This window comes from Myxine glutinosa, chromosome 1 (assembly GCF_964187855.1).
Source record: "Myxine glutinosa chromosome 1, kmMyxGlut1.1, whole genome shotgun sequence".
NCBI classification, from domain to species: domain Eukaryota; kingdom Metazoa; phylum Chordata; class Myxini; order Myxiniformes; family Myxinidae; genus Myxine; species Myxine glutinosa.
Window position 1 is genome coordinate 328,650,807 of NC_136261.1, and position 24,138 is coordinate 328,674,944.

The 24,138-nt window shown below is 41.9% G+C and overlaps 1 protein-coding gene across 4 annotated transcripts in view; it reads left to right on the forward strand.

The window, feature by feature from the left end:
* LOC137417604 (uncharacterized) overlaps positions 1-21,114 on the forward strand; it is a 178,012-nt gene extending 156,898 nt beyond the window's left edge. For all 4 annotated transcript variants that reach the window (XM_068103506.2, XM_068103507.2, XM_078769736.1 and 1 more), the window contains 5 exons: positions 3,351-3,532; positions 5,454-5,601; positions 9,172-9,259; positions 18,219-18,288; positions 18,385-21,114. In XM_068103506.2, coding sequence (XP_067959607.2) covers positions 3,351-3,532; positions 5,454-5,601; positions 9,172-9,259; positions 18,219-18,288; positions 18,385-19,482 — 1,586 coding nt within the window. In that variant the 3' untranslated portion in view covers positions 19,483-21,114. The remainder of the gene's footprint in view (positions 1-3,350; positions 3,533-5,453; positions 5,602-9,171; positions 9,260-18,218; positions 18,289-18,384) is intronic.
* The last annotated feature ends 3,024 nt before the right edge of the window (positions 21,115-24,138 follow it).

Below are 24,138 nucleotides of genomic sequence, written 5' to 3' on the forward strand. Positions count from 1 at the left end.
ATGTGCTGAGGGTTTTTTAAAAAACCTAAATTGCTTATAAAATGTAATATCACAAACACTACAAATAAATTTGTGCAAAATAATTGTTTGTATTATTATTGGTATAAATCAGGACAAAACAGCAACTCAGGTGCAGTCATTACCTCAGCTAAAACAAGCCTGTCCCTCTGTAACAACGCGTATGTGTATATATATATATCATTTATACAGATACAAAACATAAACTATTGAGTGTTCAGCCTGGTGGAGGTATGCGCTCCTCCAAGTGCCATTCTCGTTTTCCTTCTTGGATTGCTCACAAACTCTCCTGAATTTCTCTCTTCCCCACCACACATTCATCTTTTATCATTGTTATCTTACAACTTGTGCACAAAAAATTGTTTCTCAGAATTCACTGTAATTAGCTATTATGTGATGCATGAGACTGAAGTAATCCTCACGGTCTGCCATCTATGGATGCGATTCTGTGAGTCCGACGTGAACACACAATGCACAACACATGACACACGAACGGGCTGTTTCCATACAACACAACAACATGCATTTTAAGGCCATTTTCCCTGCAAGAGCGGGGGTTAGCCTTGCGGTCCCCATGACAATCTTCTCCATTTTGCCCTATTTTCCACATCTCCCCTTGTTAACCCCCTTGCCCGCATGTCTTCTTCCACCGTCTTTAGCCAAGTCTTTCTCGGTCTTCCCCGTCCTCTACTTCCTTCTGCATTCATTTCCATCACTCTTCTCAACCAGTCACTTTCATCCTTCCTCAACACATGACCAAACCATCTCAACCTCTGTAACATTAATAAAAAACCAGGGAGGGTGATTTCACCACCAGGGAGGTGAAAAACCAGGGATTAATCAAAAAACAAATGAAAAATCACTCATAGAGCAACACTTGGCAAAACAGACAAAGTAGAATGGCACTCAGTAGAGCATAGTTTTGACCTCAAAAATAATTGGTTGTTGAATTCAGTGACCTGATATGCAAATTGGCTTCAAAGTTTAAGTTAATCGGATGAAAATTGACAATTTTAGAAATTCGGCCGATGTTGACCTTTTGGCCTATGTTGAGCTCAAAAATAGTTGGTGGATGGTTTCAGTAAGCTGATATGCAAATCCTATTCAGATTTCAAGTCAATCGGATAAAAATTGAGGATATTAGAAATTTGAAAGAAGTGGTTGAACTTTGGCCTATGTTGACCTTTTGGCCAATGTTGCTTTCAAAAATAGTTGGTGGTTGAATTCAGTTAGTTGATATTAAAATCCTATTCAAATATGGAATACTGTTCTCCTCAATGGAATGTTCCTCAATGGAATACTGTTCTCCCCTATGGGCCGGTGCTCCTGCCTCACACCTAGCTCGGCTTCACGCTGTTGAAACCAAAGCTTTCAGAATTATTGGAATCTCACGCGATGAAGCTATCTCTGAGGGCCTTTCACTCACTCACCGCAGGCAGGTAGGTGGTCTTTCTGTCTTCTACCGACTCCTCTCCGGCCTTGCACCCCCAGCTCTCTCTGTGCTCTGTCCCCCAAATATTCCTACAGGTCGCACAAGATCTGCCAGCAACCCTCTGATGGTTAAACTGCCGAAATCTCGGCTCTCTGCTCACCTTCACTCTTTCATTCCTCTTTTCTCCCGCCTCTGGAACAAACTCCCTCACTCCCTTCAATCCCACTCCTCCCTCCAGGTCTTTAAAACAGCTGTTCACCACCATCTCTTATCTTCCCCCATCCAAAACCTTGATCTTTTCTACCCCCGCTAATTCACCCCAGATCCACCTTGTTTGAAATTCCAACTTCTTTCCTGGAAGTCCTGGCAGTGTCCATATGTTTTATACCTCTCCCACCGCCCCCTTCCCATGCCCCCCCCCCCCCCCCAAAGCCCTCGCCCTCTCTCAGATCTCTCGATGTCTCCATGTCTCTCGGTCCCTGCTCTCAAATGTTGTGTTTGTGTCCTTCCCCCTCTCTCCCCATCTTGTCTACCGCTCCCGATGTTATATGTTTTATGTGTCGGTTTGTCTTTCTGTGTGATTAATGTTCGCTCTTTCACGAGCCTCGATCTTGTATACAAAAAAAAAAAAAAAAAAAAAATTTCAAGTCAACAGATGAAAATTGAGGATTTTACAAATTTGAGGATCTTCACCAAAATTGAATCGTTTCTTCCTTGTCAGACACCCAACCTGTCCACCAAATTTCGTCCAAATCCGTCCACAACTTTTTGAGATATCTTGCTATATATCATTTTTGGTCCTATCTCCCAATGGTGAAGAATCACTTGAATAATTCTAGTATCCGGATCCGAATCCGTATCTCCACCAAAATCGAATCATTTTGTCCTTGTCACATACGCTACATACAAACAAACACAACATGCATTTTAATGCCATTTTCCCCGCTAGAGTGGTGGTTAGCCTTGCGGTCCCCAGAGCTACATCTCTGCCAAATTCCATCCGAATCCATCCACAACGTTTTCAGATATTTTGTTCACTAACAGACAAACAAACAGACAGACAGGGGTGAAAACATAACCTCCATCCACCTTTGGTGGCGGAGGTAAAAATACTATTACGTTTGTAGGGGGTAGGCAGTGATTACATTCGTCCAGGTAGAATTGCATAGGTAGTGTGCTCCGACCGTCGTGAACAAGAAGAAACCTTTAGGATTTCTGTGTGAAATGAGCTAAGATTTACTTTTTTTTTTTGCTTTTTTGGTTTTGTTCCACAGCAAACCAAAGAAATACATACATATGTGGATACCAAAAGATTTTCTATTATTTCAACAATTTTCTGGAAGAAATGGTGCATTATTTGAAAAAAGTGCAAGGGTGCAAATATTTTTGGCCATGACAGTAATTGTGAAAATGGCTGTTATCTTTCTTGTGTGGAGTAAAAGAGGTTGGGGACGAGCTGCAATGGAGATCTAACCTTTCTTGATGAATGTAAAGTTTTTTTATTGCACTTATCCATTTAATTTTGAGCTTCTCATATAAGGTGCAATATTAACTTGCTGGTTTTTTGGATAAAATTGGGTGTGTCTGTTTGCTATTCCCATCTAAGCACATATTTTATGATGCTTGGATCTATATACTTTCTTGATTTGTTCCTTATCTACAATGTACTTGTAATTCATAGAGACATTTGGGGGTGTCTCCTAAATCCTAATGTCCTCGTCCTACATGTGATAGAACACTGCAGAAGTAGAAGAAAAAGAAGGTCCATAGTATCGTGAATATAGAACACATGGCAATGTAAAAATTTAAAAAAGGAAAATACTTGGAAAAACTTGGGGGAAAAACTGTAACTTGGAAAAAAAGGAAAAATTGACTTTTCTTCTGCTCTTCTCTTTCCCAGTTCAACTGAGGCCACCAGTAAATCTCACCTATCGTCTGATTAAAGCTGCACGGGGCTTATGGGATATTGTGCTGAGCTGGGAACTATCTCCTGAAGTGGACATTGACTCTGGCTGGGTATCCGTGACCTACGAGGTGCGTTATCGACATCGTCCATGGCGAGGCGAGCCAGAAATATGGAAGGTTTGTATTAAAGAATTTTTTTTTTCAAATGGAAATTGCGGGACCAATAATCATTTAGAACAACCTCCTGTTACAAAGGGAGGGAATAGAGGCCATATTTAATAGTGGCATAGCAATTCTTCTGAGATTAGCTTAACCTGTGAAAATCAGAATCAAAATCATTAATGCTGTTGCCTTCAGTACAAATTGAACCCATAACCTCTGGGACCTCCAGTCCATCGTCGTCACCAATAGGCCACCACTGTACTTCAATTGTTGGTTAACACAGGAAGCAACGAGGAGTTGCCCTGCATATTCCTATCTTCCACACATAATATTGTTATCCAAGAGTTGGATGGAGAGTAACAGATATTCCAACATATTTTTTTGGTTTGTTCAAAACAAACTCATTTGTTTGTTTTGTTTGTTTTTTGTTTGTCAAGGTTTGTTTGTTTTTTGTTTGTTTGGTTTTGGTTTTTGGTTTTTGGTTAGTTTGTCTTACGTGTTTTGGTTTTTGGTTAGTTCGTCTTACTTGTTTTGGTTTTTGGTTTTTGGTTAGTTTGTCTTACTTGTTTTGGTTTTTGGTTAGTTCATCTTGCTTGTTTTGGTTTTTGGTTAGTTTGTCTTACTTGTTTTGGTTTTTGGTTAGTTCGTCTTACTTGTTTTGGTTTTTGGTTAGTTTGTCTTACTTGTTTTGGTTTTTGGTTAGTTTGTTTTACTTGTTTTGGTTTTTGGTTAGTTTGTCTTACTTGTTTTTTTTTTTGGTTTGTTTGTTAACTCAACTGGACCATGTCCAGCTGAGTTTTTTGTCGACACCCAGTGTCCGTCGTCCATCTGTCATCTGTCTGTCTGTCTGTCTGTCGTCTGTAAACAATTCGACGTCTACGCTCTAAAAGTCACAAATATTGATTAAATTTGATGAAACTTGTTATGCAGAGCCTGGTGTTGGCTTAGCGGTTAGGGTGCCGGCTTGGGATCCTAGGATCCTGGGTTCGAATCCCGGTCGATCGCTGAATTAACGCCAGGGGGGTTGACTCAGCCTGTCATCCTTCCGAGGTCGGGAAATTTGAGTACCAGCATGCTGGGATGAATGATCACGGTGTGTACCCCGATTTAGAATTGGGACACCGTATCCCTGCGCATCGTAAGAGGCGATCAAGGGTTGGCGTCAGGAAGGGCATCCGGCCATAAAAACACTGCCTCAAACAGGGAACCATGATTGTCATGGGGCCCGCAAGGCTAACCCCAGCTCTAGCGGGGAAAATGGCCTTAAAACGATCATTCATTCATTCATTCAAACTTGTTATGCAGCATCTTTAAGACATAAACTAGTTTGGGATTGCATTTGGGCGTTGCACGCCCAAAAATGGGCGCGGCAGGGTGGCCATGTTGAAAATCAATTTTTGTCATATATTTTTAGCACATATAAACTATGTAGTTTGTGGTTGTATCATGCATATTCTAACCATATTGATATAGACCAGTTGAGTTCAGGTTCCCTGGAACCTCTCAAGTTTTACTTGCTTTGGTTTTTGTTTTTGTTTTTGTTTGTTTGTTTGCTTCTCCCCCCCCCCCCCCCCCCCCCCTCCAGCCTTCCCATGCCTCTTCCCCCCAAGCCCTCTCCATCCCACAGATCTCCCGATGTCCCTGTTCTCTGCTGTTGTATTTGTGTGCTTCCCTCTCTCACCCCATCTTGTCTCCCGCTCCCTTTATTGTACGTTTTGTGTGTTCGGTTTTTTTTGTCATTAATGTTAGCTCTTACACGAGCCTCGATCTTGTATACAAAAAAAACAAAAAAAAGAAAACCATACTTATTCTTAATTATAATGAAACATATCTCTTTTCCTTGATCATTGGTCTTTGCTATAAAAACAGAACATGAATACTTGAGCAAAGTTTCTTCAGCCTTACTTTGAATAAATTCCACCTGCTGTGACCTCAGGTGCGTTCCGGCCTGCGGCAGGAGGAAGTGACTCTTCATGGAAAGCAAGGATTCAGCTATGAGAGCCAGGTTCGCTGCAGGGTTCTGAACCGTTGGTTGTGGAGTGATTGGAGCTCGAAAGTTATTATCCCCATTGCCACTGCTTCAGGTTCGATAATGGGAAAAGAAAACATACAATCACACGAGACATTTTGCTCAATCGTGAATGAATATCATCGGTGACAGTAATTCCTTTTTTACCATAATGTATTACTCATCTGTGGAAATACAAATGCCTGGAAATGTGGTTCCGGCAGCTTCATGAGCTTTGTCGTGAATAGTCGACATAAAATCGTCACCCATGAAGGACATGCGGTTTACCTTACAACAACAACAACAACAACAACAACATGCATTTTAAGGCCATTTTCCCTGCTAGAGCGGGGGTTAGCCTTGCGGTCCCCATGACAATCTTCTCCATCTTGCCCTATTTTCTGCATCTCTCCTTGTTAACCCCCTTGCCCGCATTTCTTCTTCCACCATCTTTAGCCAAGTCTTTCTCGGTCTTCCCCGTCCTCTACTTCCTTCTACATTCATTTCCATCACTCTTCTCAATCAGTCACTTTCATCCTTCCTCAACACATGACCAAACCATCTCAACCTGTTCCTCTTCACAGCATTAATCACAGGCTCTATTCCCATCATTTTTTCACAATTCATCATTTGTCTTCCTCTCTCTCTCAACGATACTCCGCACATCCATCGAACCATTCGCATTTCCACCCTTTCCAACCTTCGTTGCTGCTCTACGTTCATTACCCATGTCTCGCTCCCATAAATCATAACACTTCTCACACATGCAGCATACACCTTTCCCTTCAGCTTCAACGACACTCCCCTCCTCATCAGCACGCCACTCAGTTCCCGAAACCTCTTCCATGCACATCTCACTCTAGCAACCGTTGCCGAGTCTGATCCACCTTCTCCATTCAGCATGTCTACGAGGTAGCAAAATGTTTTCACACCTTCCAGCTTCACGCCGTCTCCAAGATCCAACTCAACATTTCCTCCATGTGCAGCTCCCTCTGTGCACACCTTACATTTGAATGTAGCTGCCACACTGGTTAATGACCCTCTCAGACCACTGCATTTTTGATGAACCCACTCAGCGCACATTGCACATTGAATGGAGTTCACTCCGACACCCTTCCTGCACACAGCACAGGGCCACTTCCCAGTTCTTTCCACCTCACCACATGCTTTACCACTTGCCATCACCTTCGTCTTTCCGATATTCACCTTCAGACCTTTTGTCTCCATACATTCCTTCCACTTGTTCATCTTTTCCTTCAGTCCATCCATACTTTCCGCAATCAACACCAGATCATCTGCATACAACAACTCCCACGGTAAACCCTCCTTTACGTTCTGAGCCAGCACCTCCATCACAGCTACAAATAGTAGTGGACTGAGTACCGACCCCTGATGCACTCCCACCTTCACCTCAAACTCACCACTGTTCCCGTCCTTCGTCCTTACAGCTGTGCACGATCTTTTGTACATTGCCATCACGACTCTGATCCACCATTCCTCCACTCTTAACTTCCTCATTGCCCATGTCAATACTTTGCGTGGAACCCTATCGAATGCTTTCTCCAGATCAACAAACCCAAGAAACAACTTCTTCCTCTTCTCCATGTACTTCTCCTGCAACTGCCTCACAATAAAAAGGGCATCTGTCGTTCCTCTTCCTGGCATAAATCCAAACTGCATTTCATCGATCTTCACTTTCTTCCTTATCCTCCTCTCCAACACCCTTTCCAATACCTTCATTCCATGCTCCAATAACTTTATTGCTCGGTACGAGCCACACTCTCGAGGGTCACCTTTCCCCTTGTATAGAGGGACGAGGGCACTCAGTTCCCAATCCACTGGAATGTGGCCTTCTTTCACCGCCAGATTACAGATCTCTGTCATTCTCTTCACACCCCAACTTCCTGCTGCCTTCAACATATCTCCCACAACTCCCGTCGGCCCTTCCGCTTTTCTACTCTTCATTGCTTTTATCGCTTCCTCAACTTCCTTCTCAGTTATCTTCTCTGCCGGTCCTAAAACTGGGTTACTCTCTATGTTGCCATCCCATTCATTCTCTGCATTCAACAGTATTTCCATGCATCTCTTCCACCTTCCTTTAATTCCATCTGGGTCCACAACGATTTGTCCCACTTCATCCTTCAAGCAACTCACCCCCATCACATCACACCTCTCTTTCGCTATCTGCTTTGCAATCCTGAATACTGCTCTCTGACCCTCTTCCGAATCCAAGCGTTCTCCGAACATTTTCCTACATGCCTCCTGCGCCTTTGCTACCTCTTTCTTTGCAGTCTTCTTGGCTACCTTGTAACTTTCATGCTCTGCTGTTTCTGCTCCCGTACCCTTCGCCTTCTGCCACTCCTTGAACTTCTTCCTCTTCTCGTCAATCCTCTTTCCAACTTCATCATCCCACCACCATGTTTCCGAGTGCCTCGGTGGTCCTTTTGTCCATCCACATACCTCACCAACGGCTCCCAACAGACTAGCTTTCATCGACATCCAACCACTTTCAAGCTCAAACACATCATCCTCTACCCTACTCAGCCTCTCTTTTAATGCCTCCCTTACTGTCACCTCTTTCAACCTCCACACCTTCATTCTCGGTTGGTACTTCACCCGCCGAGCTCTCCTCGCACCTTTCACCCTTATGTCGCAGACAACCAAGTGGTGCTGTGAAACAGCCTCCTCCCCCGGGATCACCTTTGTGTCCCGGAGGTGCCCCCTATCTCGCCTACGCACCATCAGGTAGTCAACGGTTGTCGTCAACCCACCTGACGTGTATGTAACAAGCTTATTATCCTCTTTCTGGAACTGAGTATTACAAATCAACAAATCAGCTCCATCAGCAAACTCCAAAATCCTTTCACCTTCTCCATTTCTCACACCATATCCATAACCCCCATGATCTTCCTGAAAACCATCCATACTCCTTCCCACATGTCCATTTAGGTCTCCTCCTATCCACAACAACTTCCTCATCTTTCATGTTTTCCATCAGCTTCTCTATCGCACACCAGAACTTGTCCTTCTCTTCATCGCTCCGACCAACATGCGGAGCATATCCCAAGATGACGTTGACCAAGAGCTTTCCAATCATGATTTTCACCATCGTCAACCTATCACTCACTCTCGTCACACTCACCACACTGTCTACAAACTCCTCAGAAAACAGGACACCAACACCATTCACGCCCTCCAGGCACCCTTGCCACACAAACTTGTATTTCTGTCCCTGCCTACCCTTCACCATTCTCACACCACTTCCCTTCCATCTCGTCTCTTGCACACAACATATGTCCACTCTTCTTCTGACCAATACTTCCACCACTTCTCCTGATCTCCCTGTCATTGTCCAGACATTCCATGTCCCAAACCTCAGAAACTGATCTCCACTTCGGGCTGTACCCTGCCCACATATCGTTGTAATTGTCATGGTTCTCTTTTTGAGGCAATGTTTTTTTTTATGGCCGGATGCCCTTCCTGACGCCAACCTTCTTCGTCGTCTCTTACAACACGCAGGGATACGGTGTACCTATTCTAATCCAGGGTACACACATGCGGTTTACCTTCCGCCATGTAGAATTGTAAGTGACTGTAAGTGATGAAATACATCACCACGAAATACCACCCTCTGTCTCTGTTGCAGTTGATGTGGTAATGCCCGTTATAACATTTGCTGTCATCATCACTTCAGTCATCTTATCCACAGCTTTGTTGCTACGCAGCAGATCACGGTGAGACAGAGGGTCATACTGGGCATTTGTTGAAATCACATGACAATTAATGAAGCAAGTAAGGTTCACTCTGTTAGGAAATGTCCATAGCTTACTGCTGTCATGTCTGTTGCCAAAAATAGAAGACATTGAGAATATTTCAAGGACCAGCTCAGTTGGCAGGATAGCTCAGTTGGTTCTTGTCCCTGAACTGTTTGGTCTCTGGTTTATTGCTGTAAGTTATATTTATTTTAAAACCGTGTTTGTGTGGTACTACAGTGTTAAGTACTACCTTTTGGGGTACAATATATATTCAAGGTTATATTATAAGATCATATGGACCTAAAGTATCACATAGTACTTTACAGAAGTGCAAGCCACAGCCAAGCCGCATGGACCACACCAACATTAAGTGAAATATGTAAAGCACATTATAATGTGGATATTGTGTAGATTAAGAAAATGGGAATGCTGTAATTAAATGAGTTATTGAGGTTTAAAAAAAATTCATATACATTTGGTCCTCGACTAACGTTGTGGTTATGTTCTTAAAAACACAACATTAAGTGAAACGACGTTAAATGGATCAATTTATCTCATACCAATTAATGTAAATAGTGGGGAGTGGGTTGGGAATTTAGGTGCCTCTGCCCCCATTAAATGCATTACATTTAAGTAAATTCACACACTTTTCATTGTTTATATAGTCTGTATTGTATATTGTAACACAGTGATGTAAATACATTTAAAAGAAACCACAAAAAATCACCCTTTAGTACATGGAAATAATCAATTGCTGGATGGTGGACAGTGGGATGGTGGTGAGTCACTGACATCCGGAGGGTTCTCGTCCCCACTGTGATGTGAAGGCTTCTGCTGGCTGTTGAGATGTATGTTTTTCTCACTCCCTAAAAAACCATCAATGGTCGACTGCTTGCTGCTCTGCCTCTTCTTTCCTTTATAAATTCCAAAGTAGCACTGAGGACTTTACATGACATTTATTTCACCAACAATGTAATAGCGAGTAAATAACCATGACGTTCTGTGAAGCTTTGCTATCTCATTAGTATAGACATTATAACAAAACAATGTTAACTGGGTTAACCTTAAACAGGTGTGTGTGTATATATATATAATATAATATATATATATATATATATATATATATATATCTATATATATATATATATATATATATATACAGTGCATTCAGAAAGTATTCAGACCCCTTCACTTTTTTCACATTTTGTTATGTTGCAGCCTTATGCTGAAATCGTTTAAATTCATTTTTTCCCTCATCAATCTACACTCAATACCCCATAATGACAAAGAGAAAACAGGATTTTAGAAAGTTTTGCAAATTTATTAAAAAGAAAAAACTGAAATATCACATTGACATAAGTGTTCAGACCCTTTGCTATGACACTTGAAATTTAGCTCAGGTGCCTCCCATTTCTCTTGATCATCTTTGAGATGTTTCTACACCTTGATTGGAGTCCACCTGTGGTAAATTCAATTGATTGGACATGATTTGGAAAGGCACACACCTCTCTATTTAAGGTCTCACAGCTGACAATGCATATCAGAGCAAAAACCAAGCCATGAGGTCGAAGGAACTGCTGCAGAGCTCAGATACAGGATTTTGTCGAGGCACAGATCTGGGGAAGCCGACAAAAAAATCCCTGCTGCATTGAAGGTTCCCAAGAGCACAGTGGCCTCCATAATTCTAAAATGGAAGTTCTATAGCAAAGACAAACTCTCTCTTCCTCATATGTCATGACTTCAACTGTCATCATGCCAGCTGGTTGGGTGTGGGTTCCTCTCTCACCAGTCATGGCACCTCAGCAAAGGACTTCTGTGACTCACCGGGATTGACACAATCTGTCAATTTCCCGACCCAGATCTCAGCCAATGGAGTATCTTCTCTTCTAGACTTGGTTATGACAAACTTCCCTGCTAACGTCTGCTGCTCTTCTTCTGCTCCAATCGGTTCTTCTGATCATGTGCTTGTCAAAGTGGACATCTCTCTGGCCATTCTCAGAGAGCCTCCTCAGCGTCGACGAGTCTGGCATTTCACTCAGGCCGACTGGGACGGTCTTCAAGCAGCCATCAAATGTCTGGATTGGTCTCCAATCTCCACTGCCTCTGACATCAATTCTTCCTGGGAATTCTTCCAAAGCAAACTGCTCTCTCTCATGCACAGATTTATCCCATCTCGTCTTCAGTTGTCTTGCCCTTCCTCCCGTCCATGGTACACTGAATCTTGTGGTGAGGCAGTTGCCCTGAAACAACTTGCCTTTGCCTCTTGGAAGGCTAATCCAACTGAAGGCAATCTCAGTTCCTTCCACCAAGCTCGGAACAAGTGTGTGTCTACCCTCAGGAGTGCCAGGAAGCACTATCTCTCCACACTCAAGAATGAACTCTCAAACCTGTCTCCTTCCTCCAAATCCTGGTGGTGTCTGGTCAAATCCGTTTCTGGTGTTTGTTCCCCCTCCATCCCCTCCCTTATCTCAAATGGCCACACAGTTGACATCGCACGTGACAAAGCCGAATGCCTCAACCCTGTGTTTGCCTCAAAATCTTTAGTCCCAAACCCATCTCTCTCTGTTCCCACCTTTCCCAGTCGAACCCAACTGCTCCTGGACTCTGTGTCCTTCTCTCCTGACAAGGTGGAGGAGTTTTTGTCTAACCTCGACTCTGATTCTGCAACTGGACCAGACGGCATCAGCCCACGGGTCCTAAAATCCTGCTCCGCCGCTCTATCTCACCATCTCTCTGTTCTTTTCACCCTATCTTTTGCTCAAGGTCATCTGCCAGCATCCTGGAAATCAGCAAACATTACTGCTTTACACAAAAAAGGTGCAAAAACAGATCCTTGCAACTACAGACCAATCAGCCTGCTCCCAATTATCAGCAAAGTCATGGAATCCATCATTGCTTCAGATATGAAATCTTTGCTCTTCTCCAATGGCTTGATCTCTGATCATCAATTTGGTTTCAGACCAGGTCACTCTACTCTGGACATGCTGCTTCTGCTGTCTCAACAATGGATGGAGGTCCTAAATGCCAAACAGGAAATCAGAGCTGTCTCCCTTGACATATCACGTGCCTTCGATACGGTCTGGCACCCAGCTCTGCTCACCAAACTCTCCTCCTATGATATCCATGGAAATCTCCATGCATGGCTTGCGGACTTCCTCTCTGGTCATAGTCAACGTGTGGCCCTGAATGGATTTCTCTCATCTCCCCTTCCTGTTCAGGCTGGAGTTCCCCAAGGCAGTGTTCTTGGCCCTGTGCTTTTTCTGGTCTTTATCAATGATCTCTCCGACTCTCTGGAAAATCCTCTCTATCTCTTTGCTGATGACTCCACTCTCTGCCGCTCCATTCCTCTTCCCTCAGATCGGCAGTCTGCAGCCTCCTCACTCTCTGAAGACCTGGACAAAATCACAGACTAGTCAAACAAGTGGAACATGTCTTTCAATCCTGACAAATCTCACACTCTTACTATGTCTCTCCGAAAAGATCGACTGGACAACTCTCCCATCTACTTTCTCAACAATCCTCTCCAATAAGTTCTGTCGCTCAAGCTTTTGGGTCTCACTATCTGCCATGATCTTTCTTGGGAAAACCACATTTCCAAGCTGGCCTCCAAAGCCAGTCGCCGACTGGGCACCCTCCGTCGTGCGAAGTCCTTCCTAGGCACACCTGAGCTCCTCACCACATACAAGGCTTTCATCCGCAGCTCAATGGAATACTGTTCTCCCCTATGGACCGGTGCTCCTGCCTCACACCTAGCTCTGCTTCACGCTGTTGAAACCAAAGCTTTCAGAATCATTGGAATCTCCCGCGATGAAGCTATCTCTGAGGGCCTTTCACTCACTCACCGCAGGCAGGTAGGTGGTCTTTCTGTCTTCTACCGACTCCTCCCCGGCCTTGCTCCCCCAGCTCTCTCTGTGCTCTGTCCCCCAAATATTCCTACAGGTCGCACAAGATCTGCCAGCAACCCTCTGATGGTTAAACTGCCGAAATCTCGGCTCTCTGCTCACCTTCACTCTTTCATTCCTCTTTTCTCCCACCTCTGGAACAAACTCCCACACTCCCTTCAATCCCACTTCTCCCTCCAGGTCTTTAAAACAGCTGTTCACCACCATCTCTTATCTTCCCCCATCCAAAATCTTGATATTTTCTACCCCTCACTAATTCACCCCAGATCCACCTTGTTTGAAATTCCAACTTCTTTCCTGGAAGTCCTGGCAGTGTCCATATGTTTTATACCTCTCCCACCCCCCCTTCCCATGCCTCCCCCCCCCAAAGCCCTCTCCCTCCCACAGATCTTTCGATGTCTCCATGTCTCCCTGCTCTCAAATGTTGTGTTTGTGTCCTTCCCCCTCTCTCCCCATCTTGTCTACTGCTCCCGATGTTATATGTTTTATGTGTCGGTTTGTCTTTCTGTGTGATTAATGTTCGCTCTTTCACGAGCCTCGATGTTGTATCCCCCAAAAAAAAAAAAAAAGACAAAAGAATAATTTTGTCAAAAGGTTAAAGGTCAGCATCACCGAAGATCATCAATTTTCATCCAGACCTGAAATTTACCATTTGAGTTTTGTCGTCAAATTTTCACCAAAGTTTTATCAGAATATGGAGAAGACAAATTAATAGTTTTGTCAAAAGGTCAAAGGTCAGTGTCTACTAAATCATCAATTTACATTCAATTGACATGAAATTTCAATTTACCATTTGAGTTTTGTCATCAAATTCTCCACAAAGCTTTATTATGAGAGTACGAACATGGGGAAGGCAAAATTAATAATTTGATTAAAAGTTCAAAGGTCAGCATCACATAAAATCATCAATTTTTCAACCGAATGACCTGCAATTTTAAGAATTTGCATATTGCGTCATGGAATTGGTTCACCAATCAAAAGCTAGAAGCTGATTATTTTTCTTATTCTAAAGCTCAAAAGTCAAGGCTGCATAAAATAATCAATTTTCATTTTGTATTTTTATGGCGTAGCCCATAGGGCAAAGCCATCTAGAACAGTTTGTCCATCTGTATGTCCCCTCAAACATATACCAATCAGAGTTGAGGATCTGGTCACATGGCACGGTGATGTGATAACGTCTGATGTCATTACGGAGGTATGGCAGCTGACTATACACTCCGCATTTTGATTCCAATTTTGTTCAGGCCGAACGTATCGTCGAACCTGTCATATATCACAATCGCCCTGCTCTACCTTGACGTTTTTCATTCAGTGTGAAACAGAAATAAATCGATTGTTAAAATGACCATGAAATATCGAAAGCATTGGCGTTACGTCTCTTCCAACAAAACAGTGCATATAGGCCTTAGGCTTCATGCCTCACCTTCGGGCCGTTTCAGACAAATTAAGCCCAGGATTCTTAATACAGTAGTGTATCGTTTCAGTAGTATCGTTTTCGTAATAATAGTAATAATAATAATAATAATATAGTAAATATGACCATAACACTTTAATCCCAATGTTGTGAATACAAAGTTAATGGATTGAAGCAGTGTATGGTTTATGAATCAATCATAAGCGGTGTACGGTACTAACAACCGTGGAAGTAAGGAATTCGCCTCCGTTTTTTGATAGCATGTTATTAATCCAATCATTGTGGGGTATATAGATTACAGTAGATCTTCCCTCAGTTCTGTAAGTAAAACTTACCTCATGGATGTCAGGATTCCTCCAAATTTCTTTTTAATGTTATAAACAGCATTAGCAACTGTTTAAAAAGCTAATCACATGTGTTTGTGGTTTATAATATTTTACAAGCCCGGCTACGCCGCTGTTAGACTTTCTGTCTTGTTTTAAACTGTTTTCATAATCTTGAGGAAACGGAAGAAGAAGAAGAAGACGGCAGAATAAAAACGGACGTTGACGCGGTTTGCATTTTTCGATGCTTTCTAGTTCAAATGTGTTCACCCGGATGACCATTATATTGGTGACATGGTGAAATCTCCCACCTGCACGGTCACCAATTTAGCGACAGAGAGACCATGGGACTGCGACAATGTCTGCCAGGAAAGCCGTATAGATATTTTAATCATTGTTCCATGCAAAGTAACTCCAACGAGCCCATCACCCATGATGAGTTTGTCAGTTCGAAAAGATTGGCTGAGGGAAAACCCGGGATGAACCACTGCATTTGTAACTTCCAAATGAGGTTTTGGCGTAAATTTCCAACGGTGCTGGTTTTACTCACACCATGGTTTTATGTTCCCAATTACAGACTGTGCATCAACCAATGCTTCATTAGTGAAACAGAACAGGATTTATTCAAAATGGAGGGAAAACAGAGACAGAGAGAGAGAGAGACAGAGAGAGAGAGAGACAGAGAGATAGAGAGATAGAGAGAGAGAGAGAGAGATAGAGAGATAGAGAGAGAGAGAGAGAGAGAGAGAGAGAGAGAGAGAGAGAGAGAGAAAGACAAAGACAAAGACAGAAAGACAGACAGACAGAAATGTTTCTCCAGCTGGTTCAAGTCCCTCCACTCGAACTCACCACTCACTATAGCAACGCGCACCAAACCAATGCATGCACACATTCTCTAACAACTTTATTGCGCTCTCCAACAACTCTCTACAAGTCCTCGTAACTCTCTCCAACAACTGCTCGTAGCTCTCTCCAACAACTCTACAACTGCTCGCAGCTCTGTACGGATTTTAGAATCTCACAACCATGCTCAGCCTGGCACACTGATTGGTCATGCGCTGATGTTGTCAAAGTTTTTAATCCTTGGGGACATGCCTCTACCTCTTGCACAGTCGCTGAGGTGTCGTGCCCATACCTTTGTGACTATTTTACCTCCTTTGTGAGGTTAGGAGGTGGTGCACGATGTATGCAGAGTAGCTGTTGTAACCATTTCCAAAGAGCACATTTAGACAGATCACTCATGGGACCGAGTTAGAGGATTAGGGAGGTGGGATTGTGGTGGGGCTTTTGGACACATTACAGAAGAGCAGGAAACACTTTTGTTTTTTTCGATAAACACCGACACGTGATCTATCATTTCACTCAGAAACCAAACACCGAAGCTAGACATTTATTAATGACATAGCTAGTCTACCTTGTTGGTTTTGGCTTAGTGGTTAGGGTGCTGGCTTGGGATCCTAGGATCCTGGGTTTGACTCAGCCTACCATCCTTCCGAGGTCGGCAAATTGAGTACCAGTTCACTGGTAATTCCCTGCGTGTCGCAAGAGCCGACTAACAGGTTGGCGGCAGGAAGGGCATCCGGCCATAAAGCATTGCGTCAAAAAAGGGGACCACGGGGCCCGAAAAAGGCCAACCCTTGCTCTGCGGGGGGAAATGGCCTCTAAAGGCGGTTCATAGCTAGTCTACCCTATCCGTGTTAACCGTTTCCACATCAATATGTATCATATATGAGAGAGAGTTTGTGAGAAATAATATTGACAAAAAATTCAGTTATAAGCTTCAGAAACTTCCTTACCTGTTGCACGAGTGCTTCACCACTTCTAAAGTGCAAATGCAAATAATCCACATCCCATTTGAATTTGTATATTGTGTATATTTGTATATTTGTATATTTTTTGTATATGTAATTTGTATATTTGTATATTTGCATGTGTCTTTTTATTCAAAAAGGTGATTGATGATTTTTGATTGATTGAAAAAGTTGATTGAAAAAAAGGTGATTGAAAAAGTTTTTCATTATCTTTTTTCGGTGTAGAGTAAAGAATATAGGCAAAATGTAGAAAATAGATGATGAAGAAAATGATGATGCAGAAAATAGGGCAAAATGGAGAAGATTGTCATGGGGCCCGCAAGGCCAACCCCCACTCTAGCAGGGAAAATGGCCTTCAAATGTCTGTTGTGTTGTTGGTGTGGAGTAAAGAAACTCAACTCACAACAACTGAAACATCTATTCCTAGATACTAGTGAAGTACCCGTGCTACGCATGGGTGGGAGGCCATAAGCAAACAGGCAATGCAGAAATGGTGAATGCTAAAGCATGAAACCAATAAATTCCACATTCCTGTAGCATCTTCAGTCGCACGTCAGACATGGACAGCAAGTTCGTGAAGGACTTCCACCAAAAACGTACCCGTTCGCAAACAAACGGGTACGTTTGTTCTATACCCAGTCATTGGCGAATCTGCATATAGCGATCCGCGAATTCACGTTTAGAAAGTAGAAACCGTCACGGCATTCCGTCATTCACTTGAACTCGATATCTCTTTTTTTCATTCCAAACAGCACAACTCCAATCACAAATGAAATAACATTAATATAAAAAATAAACTTTTAACTACATTCGTGACCTAAACAAATATTTAAATCCTGATGTGAAGTTCCGTACGGTTGGGTGAACACAATTACGAATTCAAAATCGTAATTGTATTCACTCATTTCAAATCATCAATTGATACTTTAACAAAACGTTTAACACGATTAACGTTTAACGATTTAACATTACGAAGGAATGAAGGTTGTATTGGGATATTATCAAACCCGCGCATTGCCGTCATCTGTCCACTTCCGCATTCGCTGCAGGTTCGTAATTCTCATCAAAATCTAAACAGTATTTGCAGAATTTCAACAAAAGCCACATCACTGTTCATCTCGGTAAATATTATTCCATCGTGTTTGGGAAAATTGGCAAACTTGGAAAAATTGGAAAAACAATATAGCCTATTTTACTCCAGGGGGTCCTAGGATTACCCACCCAAAATATCGTTGCGATCTGTTCAGCCGTTTTTGCGGTACCTTCGAACGGATGGACGGATATTTGGTGAATTAATGTAAGATTACTAGATTATTAATGACGCAAAAACACAAAAGTGCAATGTTATTACATAGTAATAAAGTTTCACAGTATTTTTTCCATGAGCTTTCCATGCAATTAAAAAACAAGGTAAAGTTGTTTTAAGTTTGAAGCATGTGTGGGGTGACATTTTAAATGACTATTGTTGGGGGTTTTCTTTGCTTTCAGAATTGCCAAATGGATGTTCACTCCTGTTCCTGTCCCCAAGATCCGTGGCATCGATCCTGAGATGTTTAAGGTGCATCTATCTCCGAGTTATACCTTGATATTATTCATTGGAAGTTTCGACTTGTTTTGCTCTAGAGTCAACATCATGTCCTGCATTCCTTTGCAGAAAGCACCAGTGAAAGAGTTTGAGCGCACTTTAGGATCCTTCCACGGGAGTGATCTGCTTCGATACAAGGAAGAGCAGTGGCTCAAAGTTCTGGAAGTCGATTCGGAGCAAAAAGGAAAAATTGAGGCTAAAGGAGAACAGCAGAGCTTGCTCAAGAATCCCCCAGGGTCAGAAAGTAAACACGCGAGCCAAGCGGAAGACCAGACATCCACATCTGCTGATCAGTGCCAGTTGGCTACCGATGGTCCTGAAAACTCATGTACAAGCAAGGATCAAGGTGCAGATCACGCGACCACAATCAAACCTACAACTTTCTCAACAAACCTTGAAGAAGAAAACCAGGACAGTTACCACAGCATTGCAGGAGAAATCCAGGAAGAAGGACCAGAAAGCTTGCTGTTTGTGACGAAACCTCATTTGGATCCAGAGGCCTACAAGCAGGTTGCTAGCTTGGACTGTCAAGGGAACGTTATTTTGAAGACGATGTATGTCGACGACCACCATGCCCGTAAGCAAATAAATGAGGAGAATGACAGCTTTGTTCAGGTTCTGGAAGAACCTATGGCTAGAGAACAATCACTGACTGCTCCGAACAACAGCCTGGGTCCAGTAAAGCAGGACATACAGGGTGCTTTGAATTTGGAAAATGACAAACTGCACAAAACTTCCAATTCACTTTTCGACTTGTGGAGCTATGGAAGCACAGTTAGCACTTTAAATCCCAAAACTGTTTTTCAAACACAACCTATAATGATACCAATGCCAGTGAAACAGCCAGAAACGTTGCAAAGCCTCAGAGATTTCAAGCAACCAAATGATGCAGGAGCAACGAAGATGTCGGAAGTGACGCTGTGTTCTTGTACAAGTGTTAGTCCAACCGTGCCGTTGAGTTCAAATCAGGACTCCCCATCTATTGCCAATTACACTGCGATCGATCATGTGTGCGCACCGCAAAGGCTATTCGTTAACCCACAGGTGGATGTGACGAAGGGGCAAATGGACCTCCAGGTGAACTGCAAGATCACCGATATAAAAGCCTCTTCTCCAGATGCCAGCAACGATTATGTTGACGACACTACATGGTTAATTGGCTACTAAAGCTTTGTGCAATAAATGACCAAGCAAAAAAATTAGAAGAAGAAGAAGAAGAGGCTTTCCCAGTGAAACCATTTGTTTGTTACGATGGTAATTTTTTCATTCTATTCGCTTTTGAGTACTAGAGGATGAAACGTACCTTACTATGTTATTTCTGAAGCATAATTTCTGCCTCATTACCTTTGCTGCTTTGATTACGTTCTCTGTGAAATGTGATGTGTCATTAAAACTGGCATCATTTATAGATGGGTGCACGGTTTATCAAATTTGGCATTCTTCTCTTATGCGCAGCACCTGGTTACTGGGATCCATCATTGTAAGGGGTTTTTTTTTTTGTATACAAGATCGAGGCTCATGTAAGAGCTAACATTTATGACAAAAAAACAAACGGACACATAAGACGAAATAAAGGGAGCGGTAGACAAGATGGGGAGAGAGGGGGAAGCACACAAGTACAACATTTGAGAGCAGGGACATCGGGAGATCTGTGGGAGGGAGTGGGTTTGGGGGGAGGAGGCATGGGAAGGGGGGTGGGTGGGGTTAAAAAAAAATACATGGACACTGCTAGGACTTCCAGGACAGAAGTCGGTATTTCAAAAAAGTGGATCTGGTGTGAATTAACGGGAGTAGAAAAGATCAAGGTTTTGGATGGGGGAAGATAAGAGATGGTGGTGAACAGCTGTTTTAAAGACCTGGAGGGAGGAGTGGGATTGAAGGGAGTGAGGGAGCTTGTTCCAGAGGTGGGAGAAAAGGGGAATGAAAAAGTGAAGGTGAGCAGAGAGTCGTTGATGTGGCTCGGGGACAGGATAAAGTCGTTGATGTGTGCCCTCCACCCCTCCACCCCTCCACCCCCCCCCCCCCCCTGTAGGTTAGAGAGGGTGTAATTGGATTTTAGCGAACGCGTGGCCAATAATTCGCCTACTCTTCGCCAAAAGACCCTGAAGGATATTCAATGTCCTAATGTCGGCAGACTTCACACACAGCTTTATGTCTATCCGAGAGACGGCGCACATTGCGATGCAACGCCCTGTCCCCGTACCTCTAACCTGGTAGTTTATTAGTCGGGTTGGTAGTTGAACCAAGACCAGACCGCTCAAAGGTAAGTATGCTACCTCTGCACCATCCTGTCAATGCACTAAGACTAGGTGATTTCGGTAGGTGAGCCATGATTGTATAAGGGGCGACGGGGAGGAAGCCAGACCGTACTAGGTACTTTGGAACATCTGAGCCATTCTTTGTGGTGTGTCGATTGTGTGGTTAAATACTTGGATCTAATGTGTGTTGTCCTCGCTCGTAAATGTCTACATAATGTAAAAGCACTTGATAAACATTGATCGCCATTGCACGACGCCATATTTGTTCATGGTACGTGCTCAGTGCAATTGAATTTCTGTACGTAGAGAAATACGTGTATTAATAAAGCACATGTTTGTTTTTCAATCAAGTATAGGATTGTTAAATGTTTTAGTTGTAACCAAAGAAGTTTGAATAGGATGTATGTCGTGTTGGTATCGGAGAGTACATGTACTTGTACTTGGTTGTATAGGTGTTCTAGTGCTGTGAAGATTGTTGTTTTTCCTTGGTACATGTTCCATCCAGTTTGCACATTGTGGATTAAATCTTCTCCAATAATTATTGCTTGGACATTGTATATTCCATCAGCAACGTGCATTTGGGACAATATAAAGTTGCTGTTGTTTTCTTTCAAACTCGAGAACAGATGGAAACTAAGCGACTGAAGTGGAGGAAGGAGTCTGATATGAAATCAGACCGAATTGAGCTTTCCAGTGTAAATATGTCTTAGTCACGTCTCCAGTGATGTATAATTCATTTGTAAGATGAAATCGGTTCCAAAACCTTTCATATTCATTTAGGTTAAAAGCTGTGGGCTTTAGATGTAGCTGTGATAATAAAAACGGGCCTTCTCCTGTGGGAAGCTCAACGGAAGGATTGGCAAACAGGCTCAAAGATGTCTGGCATTGTTTACCCTTTCTTGCCCATTCCGCCCTCCTATACTCCTCCCCACACCAACAAACCAGAGTTTATTGACTTTCAACTGCCCACAACATTTTATTTCTAGCTCCTGCCCTGTGGGGTTGCCAAACAGCCCTCAATCCGGATCTCTTTCAAATGAAAGCGAAGTCCTGCTGGGCCTGGACGCGATTAAATACAAATTATGACCGTTTTGTTCACCTGTGTCAAGCATAAAGACAAAGACGAGTCTGATTGGGAAAGTTGGGAAAATGTTTTGGATGCAAGTTAAAGGTTTCATATGTTAAAATACTGGGAGTACCCTTTTACCCGCACGTGTGAAGTGCAAAGCGGGGTTTAACAATTGGTCCACTCTGACTCTGTCTATGCACGTCAGCCTATTATAGAGGAACTACTTGATTTCAATTTAATTAGGCCTTACCTCGTGCAGCGCGAGATGACGTTTTGCAGTCGGTGCTTTGTGTCTGTCTGGACCATAAATAACCCCGTAACCTTTTTTTTTTATTTATCATTTGAGATTTTGTCATCAAATTTTCAACAAAGCTTTATTATGAGAACATGGAGAAGGCAAATTAATAATTTGGTCAAAGGGTCAAAGGTCAGCGTCACATGAAATCAATTTTCATCTGATTGATCAAGAATGTTAAGAATTTGCATATCAGGTCACAGAATTTGTTCCCCAATCAAAACCTAGAAGGCAATTGTTTTTTTTTTTTAAATCCAAAGGTCAAGGTTGCGTAAAATTATTTTTCATCCGAAAGATCTGAAATTTATAGAATTTGCAAATCGGGTCGCAGAATTGGTTCACCAATCAAAAGGTAGAAGGCAATTGTTTATTTTTTAGACTAAAAGGGCAAAGGTCAATGTTGCGTAAAAATTGTTATTTTTCATCCAAAAGATCTGAAATTTATAGAATTTGCATATCGGGTCACAGAATTGGTTCCCCAATCAAAACCTAGAAGGCAATTGTTTGTTTTTTTAGATCAAAAGGTCAAAGGTCAAGGTTGCGTAAAATTATTTTTCATCCGAAAGATCTGAAATTTATAGAATTTGCAAATCGGGTCGCAGAATTGGTTCACCAATCAAAAGGTAGAAGGCAATTGTTTATTTTTTAGACTAAAAGGGCAAAGGTCAATGTTGCGTAAAAATTGTTATTTTTCATCCAAAAGATCTGAAATTTATAGAATTTGCATATCGGGTCACAGAATTGATTCACCAATCAAAAGCTAGAAGGCAATTGTTGTTTTTTTTCAATCAAAAGGTCAAAGGTCAAGGTTGCATAAAATTGTTATTTTTCATCCAAACGATCTGAAATTTTTAGAATTTGCATATCAGGTCGCAGAATTGGTTCACCAATCAAAAGCTATATGGCAATTGGTTTTTTTTTAAATCAAAAGGTCAAAGGTCAAGGTTGCATAAAATTGTTATTTTTCATCCGAAAGATCTGAGATTTATAGAATTTGCATATCGGATCACAAAATTGGTTCACCAATCAAAACCTAGAAGGCAATTGTTTTGTTTTTTTTAGATCCAAAGGTCAAAGTTCCATAAAATTGTTATTTTTCATCTGAAATTTATAGAATTTGCATATCGGGTCGCAGAATTGGTTTACCAATCAAAACCTAGAAGGCAATTGTTTGGTTTTTTTTAGATCCAAAGGTCAAGGTTGCATAAAATTGTTATTTTTCATCTGAAATTTATAGAATTTGCATATCGGGTCGCAGAATTGGTTCACCAATCAAAAGCTATAGGGCAATTGTTTTTTTTAGATCAAAAGGTCAAGGTTGCATAAAACCGTTATTTTTCATCCAAAAGATCTGAAATTTATAGAATTTGCATATCAGGTCACAGAATTGGTTCACCAATCAAAACCTAGAAGGCAATTGTTGTTTTTTTCAATCAAAAGGTCAAAGGTCAAGGTTGCATAAAATTGTTATTTTTCATCCAAAAGATCTGAAATTTATAGAATTTGCATATCGGGTCGCAGAATTGGTTCACCAATCAAAAGCTATATGGCAATTGTTGTTTTTTTTAAGATCAAAATGTCAAAGGTCAAGGTTGCATAAAATTGTTATTTTTCATCCGAAAGATTTGAGATTTATAGAATTTGCATATCGGATCACAGAATTGGTTCACCAATCAAAACCTAGAGGGCAATTGTTTTGTTTTTTTTAGATCCAAAGGTCAAGGTTGCATAAAATTGTTATTTTTCATCTGAAAGATCTGAAATTTATAGAATTTGCATATTGGGTCGCAGAATTGGTTCACCAATCAAAAGCTATAAGGCAATTGTTTTTTTTAGATCAAAAGGTCAAGGTTGCATAAAATTGTTATTTTTCATCCAAAAGATCTGAAATTTATAGAATTTCAATATCGGGTCGCAGAATTGGTTCACCAATCAAAAGCTAGAAGGCAATTGTTTGTTTGTTTTTAGATCAAAAGGTCAAAGGTCAAGGTTGCATAAAATTGTTATTTTTCATCTGAAAGATGTGAAATTTATAGAATTTGCATATCAGGTCACATAATTGGTTCACCAATCAAAAGCTAGAAGGCAATTGTTTTTTTTATCCAAAGGTCAAGGTTGCATAGAATTGTTATTTTTTATCCAAAAGATCTGAAATATATAGAATTTGAATATCGGGTCGCAGAATTGGTTCACCAATCAAA